This window comes from Ovis aries, chromosome 2 (genome assembly GCF_016772045.2).
Source record: "Ovis aries strain OAR_USU_Benz2616 breed Rambouillet chromosome 2, ARS-UI_Ramb_v3.0, whole genome shotgun sequence".
Classification (NCBI taxonomy): Eukaryota; Metazoa; Chordata; class Mammalia; order Artiodactyla; family Bovidae; genus Ovis; species Ovis aries.
This window is the reverse complement of record NC_056055.1, coordinates 87,339,466-87,353,943: the sequence shown is the minus strand read 5'-3', so window position 1 is coordinate 87,353,943 and position 14,478 is coordinate 87,339,466. Positions and strand designations below refer to the sequence as shown.

The 14,478-nt window shown below is 43.8% G+C and overlaps 1 protein-coding gene across 4 annotated transcripts in view; it reads right to left on the bottom strand.

Moving 5' to 3' along the window:
* ADAMTSL1 (ADAMTS like 1) overlaps positions 1–14,478 on the bottom strand; it is a 1,118,714-nt gene that overhangs the window by 147,022 nt on the left and 957,214 nt on the right. For all 4 annotated transcript variants that reach the window (XM_042244881.1, XM_042244882.1, XM_004004390.5 and 1 more), the window contains 2 exons: positions 10,208–10,361; positions 7,713–8,838 (listed from right to left, as the gene is read on the bottom strand). In XM_042244881.1, coding sequence (XP_042100815.1) covers positions 7,713–8,838; positions 10,208–10,361 — 1,280 coding nt within the window. The remainder of the gene's footprint in view (positions 1–7,712; positions 8,839–10,207; positions 10,362–14,478) is intronic.

Here is a 14,478-nt window from a genome sequence, read left to right as displayed (position 1 = left end):
GACTCAGCCAGACATAGACGTGTATCCGTTCTCTACCAAACTCCCCTAATATCCAGGCTGTATTGGTACTATTTTTCTAATAGCATTTGCTCACTTCACATCTCTGTGTCATATTTTGGTAGTTCTCACAATATTTCAAAGTTTTTCATTATTATGATATTTGTTATGGTGATCTGTGATCTTTGATGTTACTACTGTGACTCTGTGAAGGCTCAGGTGATAGCAAGAAAATATTTTTAGATTAACGAATATAGATTGGCTTTTATGACATAATGCTATTGCACTCTACAGTGTAAACATAAATTTTATATATTCTGGGAAACAAAAAATTATTGATTAGCTTTATTGTGATCTGGAGCTGAACCTGTACTATCTCTGAGGCATACCTGTATTTTGGCTTGGAAAGCTGGATGGCTGCAGGTATTCTTTACTGAGATAAAGACTGAGGAGTTTAGTTTTAGAGATATTGTGCATGTGTGTCCAGTCACTTCAGTCTGTGTCCGACTCTTTGTGACCCCATGGGCTATAGCCCGCCAGGCTCCTCTGTCTATGGGATTCTCCAGGCAAGAATACTGGAGTGGGTTGCCATGCTCTCCTCCAGGGGATCTTCCCATCCCTGGGATCAAATCCACATCCTGCATTGGCAGGTAGGTTCTTTTCTGCTAGCACCACCTGGGAAGCCCTTAGAGATACTGAGTTGACCTTTTGTGGGGTATCTGGGTTAAGATGTCTGCTGCTGCTGTTGCTGCTGCTGCTGCTGCTGCTGCTGCTAAGTCACTTCAGTCATGTCTGACTCTGTGTGATCCCATAGATGACAGCCTACCAGGCTCCCCTGTCCCTGGGACTCTCCAGGCAAGAACACTGGAGTGGGTTGCCATTTCCTTCTCCTAGCAGACAATTTTACATCTGAATCAGAAGAAAGATGTACTCTGCGCTAGATACAGGAGAATCAGCATATAGAGGCGTCCTGGAGCCACGGGATCACTAGTGTATAAAGAGCGAGAATCCTAAGTGGGTAGCTAACAGGCGAGTAGAGAAGGAAGGATCCCAAAGATGCTGAGATAGAATAACCAGAGAAGTAGGAAGCAAGCCAAGTGCATGTGGTTTCTAAAGTAGTAAGAGAGAGTTTTTAGAAAGAAGGTTTCAGCCCGTGTAGAATGTTGTTGAGAGCTCAGATTAGATAAGGCATGTTTTGTGAGACAACTTTCTTCTTTTTGAACAAACTAGAAATAAGCTTTTTGTGGGGGAGGAGGCTTTACACAAGAGTGTATGTTCTATGTTACATGTGGCTTCAGAATACAAGGTGGGCAAATAGAAGAGAACTCCATCGTGAACGGAGTGGAAATATCAGGTAAGGATTTTAAAAACGCATAATTAACAACCTTGGTGGGGGACCTAAGATAGCCTTCTATATGTGAAATATTTCCAGGTTATAAATTAGCTACTTGAGAGTGATAATATTAATGTTTTCAAACCACTGGAGTGTAGTATTCTCTAGTAGCCCTCCAGTATATCTCAGTTTCTGGAGAGCAGGCACATTTCCTTACTTATGATCTCATTTTCTGGCACCTATCACTACCAAATGGCCGAGAGAGATACTTGGGGAGTTGAAGGGACAACCGCAAAGGGCCCCCTGATAGCTCCCCAGCTTCTGCTCATGCTTGTCTATAATCTACTCACCGCAAAGTAGCCAGTGTGGGTCAATAAAAATGGAAATCATATCATTTGCTTTCCTGATTAATAGCCTCTAAAATCTCCCTGTGGTGCTCAGATCAAAACCCCAACTTCTCATCCGGGTCTCTGGTTGTCCCCATGGCATCCCATATCACCTCTACCTTCAGCCTGCCACACTCCAGCCAAATGACCTTCTTTTTGAGTTCTTTCAACACAATAAACTATCTTCCCTTTGGGAGTTTTGCATGGCTTCTCCCTTGCTCAGGAAGGTTCTTCCTTCTGATGTACTATTGCTGGACCCTGGTTATCATTCAGCTCTCAGCTTTCAGGTCACCTCTTCAGAGTAACTCACCTACTGAGGTCACCAGATCATTCTTTCTCAAAGCCCTGTTTCATTTCCTGCCTAGCACTCATCACCAGCTGATATTTTTCTTGTGTCCTTTTCGGTGTTTACAGTCTTGCTTCACACTCATTCATTAATTCTCTCACTGTTTATTTAGTACCTGTTTAGTGCCAGATACTCTTTCCAGCACTGGGGACACAGCAGTAAAGAAAATTCCTCCCATTATGGACAGGAAATTAACACATCCATATGCCATATGTCAGAGGATGATAAAATTCTGTGAGTAAAATAGAGTTAAAGGGTCAGAGAATGATAAGGAGTGCTCTTCTAGACAGAATGAGCAGGGAAGATCTTTCCGACGTGTGCCATTTGAGCAGATACCTAAATGCACATGAAGTGCAAGAGAACACAGATTTGCATTCCATTCACCACAATATTCTCAGCAAGTAGGTGCGTCTCTGGTACATGACAGATAGATTAATACCTATGAGATAAAGAAATATGCCTTCCTTTTACTTAGCATTTACACCCTGCATTTACTTCTCTGGTTTCCAAACTAGACTTTGAGTTGCCTTTACAGGGAATGAGCCTCTTTTTCTTCCATCCTTCATGTCTAACATGGGGTCTGGTTCAGAGTAAGCATGGGAACGTATGTGGAATAAAGGAAGAAGTAGGAATCAGGAAGAACCAGGAAGTTTTAATACACTGAGGGACATCCTGTAAATGATTGCTTAAGAAGTTGACATGTGCTTCTAAGAATGAGGTGAATTTCTTTTACCTAGTAAGTTATGCACCTGATGAAATGCAGTAGTATCTGAATTGTTAGTGATTCTTCCTGACAGCCAGCTTTTTTCAAGTCAAGCTTTGGCATATTTAAAAGCCAAGACATAACAGACTTCAGTCACTTTCTTGGTGGCTCAGGCTATTCGGAGTGTACTTGAATATATCTGCAAAGTCCTTCAGACCAATAGCCGGCTGAAGTTTGTAGACTCTTTCAGAAAGATGGATTTGGGTACTAAGCAAAAACAGACTAACTGAACTATAACACCGAGCATTTCAGCGCTTCTCTGTTTAAAAATAAATGAGCATTTCTGAACCGCTACCAGACACAGGAATGATGACAAGCAATGAAATCCAACACAAAAGAGGTCACCAACAGCCACAGCAGAGCGGTCCCAGTGGCAGTTCTGTGCCTCCTGTGTGTTCTGTACAGATGCAACCATTTTATTTTCTCAAACAGCACTTGGAAAACTGCATAAAACACTAAGCTCCAGCCATATTTCTTACTGGCTAGCTAAGCAAAATGGAAAAATTATGATGTCAAGGATCAGAAACGGAAATCTCTTATTTTTCCCTACTGCATGCCATTAACTTGCATTAGAAAGTTCTGTTAAGGCTAGATCTGGAAAAAATATCTTGATAGTGGCAAAAACTGTAATACTGTTTGCTCATGACCCCCATGTGGTTTTTTTCCCTTCTTTTTAATGTGGACCATTTTTTTTAAAGTCTTTATTGAATTTGTTACAACAGTGCTTCTGTTTTATGCTTTGTTTTGTTGGCCACAAGGCTTCTGGGATCTTAGCTCCCCAACCAGGGATTGAACCCACACACCCTGCATTGGAAAGAGAAGTCTTAACCAGTGGAAGCACATCCCTTAAGCACAGGTAAATCCCTATGCTTTCCTTCTTAATGTTGTCCCCCGTTCCCACCAATGGCCTGGTGGCTCATGACCCAGAATTTGCTCTCTTCTGTCCTAGGCCTACAACTTTTCATCTTTAGCAACTGGCTGCCATGTTTCTTTCTTTAGCAAAATTCTGTTGACTCTTCTTCATCGTAAAGCCATTAGACTCCTAATGCCCATTAAGGTAAAAATTAAAAGGCAAAAGTAGTATTTTAAGAATTATTGATGTCCTTGAGATTATTAGACCAAAAAATTATTCATTGATCAAAGAAGTACTTGGAAAACACTGCATGCTATACATGTTGGAATGTGTATAGGAGTTGAAAATGGAAAAACCAAAGTAATTTCCCTTGAGGGTTAGTTAAATACATTCAAGACCAGTAATCAGTGGTTTAAAAAGGTGATATCAACCTCTACATACTATTCTGGAATGTCTCCTAGACATGTTGTTGAATAGAAATTAAGTCAAATTTGTAAACATAACATTGCATTAAAAGAACACAAATCTTATGTGCATATGTGACATATATAATACAGTAAAATATATAAAAATTCCAAATGGGTATATCCTGAATTATTAAGACTGACAGCCTCTGGGGAATAGAATTAGGGGCATGAAAGATATCTGCATTTTTACTTTATAGATTCAGGTATTATTTGAATTGTTTTATAGCCTTTTCATTAATTTTATTAAAAAAGAAAAAATCAAATACTATATTAAAAAATAGAAGTAAAGTCCAGCAGTAAATACATACGTTTAACTTTAAGCGAGCATATCCCAAACTCATGTGATCAATGAACCTCTGTCTGTGAACCACTCGCAAAATAACTTGTAGGACAAATTTTGAAGTAATATGCTCAAGGCTCTCCCCACTCTGCATCAACATAAGGGTTTTAACCTTCTGTGACCTTCTATCAAGGAATGAAGAGGGTCGATCAGAGATGATTTGCTACAATCTCCCTCAAATTTTAAATGAAGGGACTAAGGCCATGGAAAGCGAAGGGCCTTGGCAAGACCAGCCCAAAGGCCTCAGTCCTAATTCCTCCCACATTTTTCCTGCAATCACCAGTGACCAAGATGAGGCATGATCCTTGGATTTCATAAACTCCAGCACTCAAGGAAGTTGTTGGGACCCCTGAGTAAGCCGTGGCCTCAATATTCTCCATGCAGTTCCAGGCTGAACAGAATCCTGATCATCCCCTTCCCCATCTCAGTGGCCTGTGTCATTGTATACCCTTTAGGAGGAAGTAGTCACTATTCACGGAGAAGGCAATGGCACCCCACTCCAGTACTCTTGCCTGGAAAATCCCATGGACGGAGGAGCCTGGTAGGCTGCAGTCCATGGGGTCGCAAAGAGTCGGACACGACTGAGTGACTTCACCTTCACTTTTCACTTTCATGCCTTGGAGAAGGAAATGGCAACTCACTCCAGTGTTCTTCCCTGGAGAATCCCAGGGACGGGGGAGCCTGGTGGGCTGCCGTCTATGGGGTCGCACAGAGTTGGACATGACTGAAGCAACTTAGCAGCAGTAGCAGCAGTCACTATTCAAAGGAAGGGACCCTGGAAAAGGCTAGGAGGAAACAGCAGGGGTCTTGAGGAAACTTGGTATCCTGAGTCAAATATAGGAGATGCATGAAAGCATGAACTTAGTCACTCAAAACAGCATGAGCTTATGTTGGGCAGAACTGGGTTTGAATTTATTCTCTTGATTCTGCCATTTACTAGCTATTTAACAGGGGTCAGTTTCCTTAACTACTGTGAACCTTGGTTTCCTCATCTCTGAAATAAGGCTATCAGCTCGTATGTTACACCTGGCAGTGGACATTAAGAGATGATGGCTGTGGAAGTTGCTGGCATGGGGATATAGTGACTAGAGTTAGTCAAGAAATGTTAATTCCTGTCTTTCCCCTCATACAGCTACCTGCTACTCCCTTTGATCTCAGTAACACCAGTTCTGGGCAACAGGCCCAGAAGATATGAATAAAATAGGAACTGACTGGCTGATGGCAGGCATTGCACGATTTGGGCACAATAGGTGCAATGAGAGAGGCAGTTTCAGTGTACCTCTCACCTGAGCACCACGGTACAACTTTCAATCAGCACCTGTCCTTCTGAGGGTCTGATGCTGGAGCTGCCCCCTGAGACCCAACGACCTCAATGTGATTTACTGCAACTTTAGCCTAACCCACACACTCCTTACAAAGATTTCTGGAAAGAACTGCAGGGATCATAGCAGAGAAGAAGATCAAGGAAAGTCTACCCTGGGGAGGATCAAGAAGCAAACAAGAGGTTACCATTATAGGCTCTCAAAGCAAACTGTCTGCATTCTATCCTTGTCTCCAGTGCTTCTGTGTGAATCTAACATCTGTGCCTTAGCTTTTTTTATTACTGATGTTGTAACAATAATGGTACTTATCTCATAAGGCTTTCTTTTTTTTCTCTGAAGATTAAGCAAGATAATACCTTTAAAGCATTGAGCAGAGTGTCACAGAAAAAATGCTTAGTATTGTTATTAAAGCTGTTTGATCTGTAAGGGCTCAGGTTGAGAAGCAATATTGTCAACATTTCAAAAACACACAAGGTGTAGGCAGGATGGTCAAAGTTATGTTTGTTCATCAAGTTTCGGAAGAGCAGACAGAACTATTTTTTGGAATCCAATAAACTTGATATTGAATCCTTAATCAGGCCTTTTCTAAATTGTGACCTTGAGTGAGCTGCTGAACCTCAACTTCTTATGTGAAACTGGAGGATAATGTCAATCTAGTGGCTTGACTGTCAGAAGAACAAATGTAGTGACATATAAATAAACCTGGCACACTGCCTGACATAATATATCCTGCTTTCTTTCCTTCCTTACTCATAAGCAGGCCAGTGAAGAGGATTAACTGAACAATAGCATTTAAAAGGACATTTAATGAAAAGAGCATGCTTCATGAACTCAGTGAAGATAATAAGTTAAAATGAAGACTCTGAAGCACAGACCTTAGAGTTCCTCTCTCATCCATAGACTATGATTCTTCCATTGGCTGCCTTTCTTATTTCTGTCACATGTCTTGGCTCTGCCACCTAATAAATGTGATCTTTAGTAAGTTGCTAGGCTTGGTTTTCTCTTCTGTAAAGTGTGGATAAAAATGATACTACCTCTTAGGGCTGCTGTTAGAATTCATGAGATAAAGCACACAGAGCATTTACACCTGCCTGGAAGACAGTTGCTGCTCAGTCAATGCCAGCTCTATTTGTTGTCAGGGCTGGACAAGGCTGTTTATAAAGATTACAGAGGAGGTACGCAGGAAGTTAAGACATGGTTTTGGCACACAGGTAAGTACTAAAAAAAATACTATTATTACCTCTTCTATCACTATTGATGCTACATTATGAATGGCCATGGCCCAAGGAACCCGCAAATGCTTGCTATCATCCCAGTAAAGGCACATCAAAGCAGAGACACCAAGAAATAATAGGATAATTAATCACAGATCCAACCAGGAATAAAAGCTTTCTGGAACAAACAGCCTTGTCCAGCGCAGATAGAGGATGGGCTCACCCACAGGGAGCAGCAGGTGCTGGCTGCACTCTGTCCCCAGCCCTCGGGGACGACACATACACAGACAGTATCCTGGTGTACAAGCTTTTCAGCGGTTCATCTCACAAAAACAGTAATGTAATAATGCCTTGGGCTGGAATGATAGCTTCCTGCCAAAGGTTCAGAGCTATCCGGAGAGAATCTCATTAATCTCAGCGATCCTATGGGGATTGAGGGTTGTAGGTATTCTTACTATTATCTTACGAAGATGAGAGCATACAGTCTAGAGAAATTAAATACTTTGTCTTTGCTTAAACAGTCCATCAGTACTGAGAAAGCTTGAAACCCAGGATGAGTGCAGTCCCTGAGGCCCAATACTCTAAGCTCTATCCTTGCAAACACCTTGAAGGAAGAATGAACAGGGTGCCTCCTGCAAAAGGTGACCCCTTCCCCCCAGCTCTTCCCAGACTAGGTAACTGCAAAACTCACCTGTCGCTGAACTGAACCTCTTCTCCATTTTTGGCCCAGCTGATGGTGGGCCTCGGGTTGCCGATGGCCTCACAGTGCAGAAGCACGCTCAGTGTCCCGCTGGCCAGGGCCACTGTCTGCCCGAGGTGGGTGACCACCTCGGAGGCAGAGAGCTGCTGGGCGGCGGAGATCTTGCGCACGATGACAGGCTTGCGGTGCGGCCGGCGGGAGCCGCCCCCGCCCTCCCCAGTGGACAAGATCCGGGAGAAGCTGCTGAAGCCAGACACGTGCTTATGGGGAGGGATGGCCACCGGGGGGCCTCTCCGCTCTGACGGCTTGAGGAGCGCGTCCTGATGCTCCAAGTGGCTGCGGTAGATCTCCTGGGCCAGCTGGGCCACCAGATGCTTGCTGTAGACATCGCGGAGCTCCTGGGGTTGCTGCGAGAGGTTCCGGAGGATGTCGTCCAAGCGCTGCTGCTCTGTCACCATGGTGAAGGGCAGACGCAGAAGGGCCTGCTCGGCGTTCTGGTCCTCCTCTGAAGATGCGTTCCTTTCCGTGGAGTCTTGCAGCTCCCACGACGCCAGCAGCTCTCCCGGCCAGCCCCCCTGCTCCAGCAGCCGCGAGACCAGGTCGTCATAGCGGCCCCCGGTGTCGGCGGGGAGGCCCCGCTTCTCGGCCTTGCTGCCGTTGGAGAAGATGCCGTTCTGGTGTTTGTGCGTCTGCAGGGCCTCCTTGGGGCTGGCTTTCCTCACCGCGAGGGCCTCCTCATCGATCCTCAGGCTCAAGGGCCTGGCCACCAACTTCCGGTTACCTCCGATGAGCTTAATCACAAACTGCTCCCGGGCTGGTCCGGCCGAGCAGGTGTAGATTCCCGCATCAGAGGGCTTGAGGCGGTGGATCTTTAGGTACCCAAAGGGGGCCACAGTGACGTGGGCAGAGCTGATGAGGTGCTGGCCGTCCTTCTCCCAGGTGATGAGGGGCTTGCGGAAGCGCCGCGTGGGACAGCGCAGCACCACCGCGGTCTTGGGGAGCAAGTAGGCGAAGCCCCCCACCACGAAGTGCAGCTTCCTCTGCCGGCGCGTCTGGATGTAGACCTTCCTTGCTGCAGCGATGTGAGGACTATGCTTTGTGGATGGCCGCCCGGGCCCTGGAATGAAAGCAACGAAAGCAGATGGAGAAAGAGAAACGGAGAGTGGAGAAAGGGTAGAGTGAGGAGCAGCGACAAGAGAGAGCGGAAAAGGTGAGGGTGGAGGGAAGAAAGAGAGATGGGGGACCAAAGAAAGAAGAGGGAAAGCGCTTTAGAGTTTGCGTTGGCCAGGGCCTTCATTTCCTGCCTTGTTTTACCGGGGGAGCTGGCTACCAACTGTGGACCATCAAGCTGCTGCCACGATCAAGCACGGGAGAGCTAAGGCAGTGCAGCTGGGCCACCTGCTATCACTCTCTTGGGCCTTTCTAACCCTTGAAACGGAGAGGAAGGGTTCTAGATGGAGGGTGACTCCAGGAGAAAGACAGTTCCTCTCTTTAAAAGACTTTTTTTAAAAAGAAATATTACTCAGCTATTAAAAAGAACACGTTTGAATCAGTTCTAATGAAATGGATGAAACTGGAGCCTATTATACAGTGAAGTAAGTCAGAAAGAAAAACACCAATACAGTATATATATGGAATGCATATATATATGGAATTTAGAAAGATGGTAACAATGACCCTATATGTGAGACAGCAAAAGAGACACAGATATAAAGAACAGGCTTTTAGACTCTATGGGAGAAGACAAGGGTGGGATGATTTGAGAGAATAGCATTGAAACATGTATATTACCATATGTGAAATAGATTGCTAGCCCAAGTTTGATGCATGAAACGGCATTCAAAGCCGGTGCACTGGGACCCTGAGGGATGGGATGGTGAGGGAAGTGGGATGCGGGAGGGGGGTTCAGGATGCAGGACACACGTACACCCATGGCTGATTCATGTCAATGTATGGGAAAACCCACTACAATATTGTAAAGTAATTAGCCTCCAATTAAAATAAATAATTAAAAAAAAATTTTTTTTTAAGAAAAAATCAGAATCATAAAAAGAGGCAGAGGACCAAGAGAAGGAGAATGTCTCCCTTTTGGGTCCTACAGAGCACCACGCCCCCCATAGGCATGGAGAGAAGACCTCAGAAGTGTTATACCTCTAGGTGTTACTAGTAAACAGAACACACTGTTTAGTTTAAAATCCTGGAGTGGGTCACATTAGACTTCACTAGTAATATACTGACTCCAACTTCCAGATCTCCATATACCAGCAAGTGCACTTTGCTCTACCTCCTGCAAACTGGCTTTCCCCCAGTGGAGAAGAGCCCTCTGCCTGGCCACATGTAATTAAGATTCCTTTTCCCTCTCTAGCTGAGATCACCAGCCTGATGCCCTTAGAGGGCTTTACTGCTTGACTATCCCCACTGCTCTTGGGCTCAGGGAAAGCTACCGCTCTTGCTCTCTCCCCGTCCCAGAGCACTGACGTACTCACTTGCACAGGCGGCCAGCATACAGGGCCTGATGGATGAAGAGAATGGCAGGGGTGGGCACAGGGAGGAATTGACAATTGATGAGACACCGGTTTTCAGCACCTTCCGGCAAACAGCACTTCGTGTCTGGGTGCCCTCCCCGCAGCTCGTGGAACACTGGTGGGGGAAGAAAGGCCAAATGCATGTAAATGCGGAGAACTGGAGGCTAATGGGTTTTATATGGACTCTCAAGCTCACCAAAATATGAGAAAAATTGCTTGGAAAAGCAATAGCAACTGAGAAAGAGAAATTAATTATGTTACAATATGAAAAGACACATCCATATTGTAGCCACACTCTTTTCTGGTCTCAGGTCTCCTGTGGACATTTCACCTATTTTTACTTCTATGGTCTGGGCTTTAGAGTCACAGTTATAGAGTCCACTGTTCAGATTCCAGCTCAGTACTGCATGTCACTAGTTGGCAAGTCACTTAAACTCTGAGTCTGTTTTCACTTCTTACAACTTATTTGGCAAGGCTGGGAATTCAATGATAATATATTTTAAAATTTCACACACAGAAATGACATTCAACTAATGCTAATTCCTTTCTCTTTCCTTAACAAATTAATTATAATATTTTAATGTCAAGTATCAGATAATTCTTATGCGTCTACTTTGAGGTGGAATGCTAAATGCTATGGGACGAAGATGTGTAAGACGATTCCTAACATCAAAGGGGTGTTCTCAAATAATGAGAAGAAATCCAAATGCATTATTAAAATGAAATGGCATATTAGGGAACATGAAAATCAAACCCGCAATGAAATAGCACTCTATATTCACTAGAATTTTCATAATCAAAATGACAATAATTATTCTCATAAGTGAGGATGTGGAAAAATTAGAGCCTTCCTGTAATGCTGCTAGAATGTAAAATACAGCCCTTTTAGAAAAAGGGTGATGGTTTCTTAAGAAGTTAAGAGACATATATTCACTGTGTGTGTGTCAGTTGCTCTGCCACTGCTGCTGCTAAGTTGCCTCAGGCGTGTCCGACTCTGTGCGACCCCATCGACGGCAGCCCACCAGGCTCCTCTGTCGCTGGGACTCTCCAGGCAAGAACACTGGAGTGGGTTGCCATTTCCTTCTCCAATGCATGCAAGTGAAAAGTGAAAGTGAAGTCGCTCAGTTGTGTCCAACTCTTCGCGACCCCATGCAGCCCACCAGGCTCCTCCGTCCATGGGATTTTCCAGGCTGGAGTACTGGAGTGGGGGGCCTTGCCTTCTCCAGTGTTAGTTGCTCAGTCATGTTCAACTCTTTGCAACCCCATGGACTGTAGCCCACCAGATTCATCTGTCCATGGACTTCTTTGGGAAAGAATACTAGTATGGGGAGCCATTCCCTTCTCTAGCGGATCTTCCAACCCAGGGAACAAACCTGGGTCTCCTGCATTGCAGGCAGATTCTTTATCATCTGACCATGCCCAGCAGTTTCACTCCTAGGTATCTTGCCTGAGAGAAATGAAAACATACATCCACATAAAGACTTGTATGCTAAGGTTCATAGCAACATTATCCTTAAGAGGCAAAAATGGAAACAACTCAAACATGCATCAACTGGTGAATGGATAAGTGAAATGTGGTATGTCTATACTAATAGAATATGTTACTCCACCATTAAAAGGAATGTTTTGATAATGTGCTATGACATGGATAAACACTGAAGACATTATGCTAAGTTGAATTTAAAGAATATAAATTATACCTCAATAAAGTTGTTTAAAGAAATAGCAATAAAAGAACTTAGTAAAAATATAAGATTGTGAGCGAAGTATTGATATCATAAAATGAATGCTAACAACTGGTGAATGCTCAAGTTATACCAGTGATTTCCTGGCCTAGTCTGGAAGATGGTTGGAGTCTGGATGGGTTTAGAGAACCAGGAGTAAGCATGGCAGGCAGGAACTATCCAGAATCAAGGTGGAAGAGTTCAGTGCTCAAGGCCAAGGCAGGCTTGGGGACAGAGCTGAACCAGTTTGACTGAACAGAGGGGCCAAGTGGAGAGTGTCAGGAGCTTAACAGGTAGTTTGGGGCCAGATGTTGGAGACTTTTAATTTTCAGACGGAAGGTTTGGAATTGGTCCATAAGGCAATAAGGAGCCATTTAAGGGAGGAGTGAAATGATGAAGGAGGTGTTTTGAGAAGGTTAATCTGGCAACAGTGTCTGGGAGGGATAGGAGTAGGAGATGGATGGGAGGCAAGGATATCAGTTAAGCAGGCTGCCACAGTAGTCCAGGCTTGAGACGATAAACGCCTGAACTAGGTCATGGCAGCATGCCATGTTGACTTGAAAAATGACAGTAAAAACCAAAAAATAGTATCTTAGGTTTCCAAGTTTCATATGCTAGCCCATGGAAATGAACTATTCCATGCAATGCACTGAGATCCACCACCCTAAAAGACATTTAAGATGCAAAAAATGGAGATGAGAATCAAGCCCATTGCTTTTGTTCCCTCAAGAGGGTGGATTCCAGATTCCACCCACCCCTTATTTTATTGTAAATGACAGCACCAAATCCAGGACTCAGGTGGAATAGGGGTAGAGAGCCTGGAAAATTTAAAAGCCTGGTCATTTGAGTGTTGCCAAGTACAGAAATGGAAAAATGGACCATGTGTTAGAAGATCAGTTTATGATTCTGGTCAAATCTAGTTTTTTCTCTAGGTTCAATTTCCACATTTCTGAAACAGGGAAGCTACACTCGAGCAGGGATTTTCAAAGTGTGTTCTTTAGCTATGTTGAGGATGTGATTTAGGGGCTTCTCAGGTGATCTATAGACCCAACCATTTGGGGATCTGTGGCCCCTACCCACACTTCCACCAAATAACTCTGATTTGTTCTGTTTTAGATTTCTGACTTCATTGAAACATTTCAATGGAAAAAAAGGGTTTTGTGGCTTTAATTTTTTGAAGAACCACTAGACTATAGGATCTCCTAAGTTCCTTCTAGCTCTAAAATTGACTGCTCTAACTTTAATTTCTTTTATGCTTGGGGGAGGAAGGAATTTCCATAAAAATATGACTTAAAATATTGAATAGCCAACTCTTTCAAGAGATGCAAGTGTTTCTTTTAAAGAAAAGAAGTAAGGTCTTTTGAGAGACCTTTTCTCAGAATAGAATCTGAAAGTAATTTTATTTGAAGTGTTTAAAACTTTGGCTTAATTCTGTCTCTAAGGGATTCTGTGCAGTAACCGTGAGATTAAGCCCAGATAGCTGAGGATGAAAAACACCCATAGATCATCCAGGTCTTCCTTTCTCCAAAGGGAGTCATGTGGGGGGTGTGGAATGCAAGTCTTATCCCAGCCAGAGGGCCAAAGGAAGGGTTGTGGGGATAACAGGCCAACTGAAGCCTTTGTGAACACCCCCAGGAGCACTTTTGTATGGCACCAGCTTGAGTTTATCCCCAGTGAATATGGGTTAAAGTCCCACCACTCCTAGCCCCATCTCAATGTTTGGAATTTCCATTCATCAACCCAGATAATGCAGAACCTAGTAACATTCCTTGGATAAGGGCTAACTACTCCTAGTTCTCAAAATGTAACTTCTGCCTCCTAGGAAGACCAGCAGAGCCTGTGGGAGGTCTTAACCGTAATCCTGGGTCCAGCCAGTCAAGTTAAGAGCTTTCTTTTATTTCCTCTCCTTTTCCTGACAATGAGGAGGGACAGGAGAAAATCACAACCATGATAAGGGTTAACTTTTACTAGGCACAGGGTACTTTATATGCATTGTTTTTAATAACAATGCATTGATAACCATGTTAGTGGACATAACTATCATCGCCAATATTCAGTTGAGCAAACTAAAGCCTAGAAGGGTCAAGTAACTAGCCCAAGGTTACACAACCAGTAAGTAGTCAGGATTTGAACCTAAGTTTGCCTGTCTTTGAGTCTGAATGCTCAAGTACACATGATACTGTTCTACAGATCTCCTTTAATTACTGGCACCTTAGGCATCTGGTCCCATCACTTCATGGGAAGTAGATGGGGAAACAGTGGAAGCAATGTCAGACTTCACTTTTTTGGGCTCCAAAATCACTGCAGATGGTGACTGCAGCCATGAAATTAAAAGACACTTACTCCTTGGAAGGAAACTTATGACCAACCTAGATAGCATATTCAAAAGCAGAGACATTACTTTGCCAACAAACGTCCGTCTAGTCAAGGCAATGGTTTTTCCAGTGGTCATGTATGGATGTGAGAGTTGGACTGTGAAGAAAGCTGAGCACCGAAGAAATGATGCTT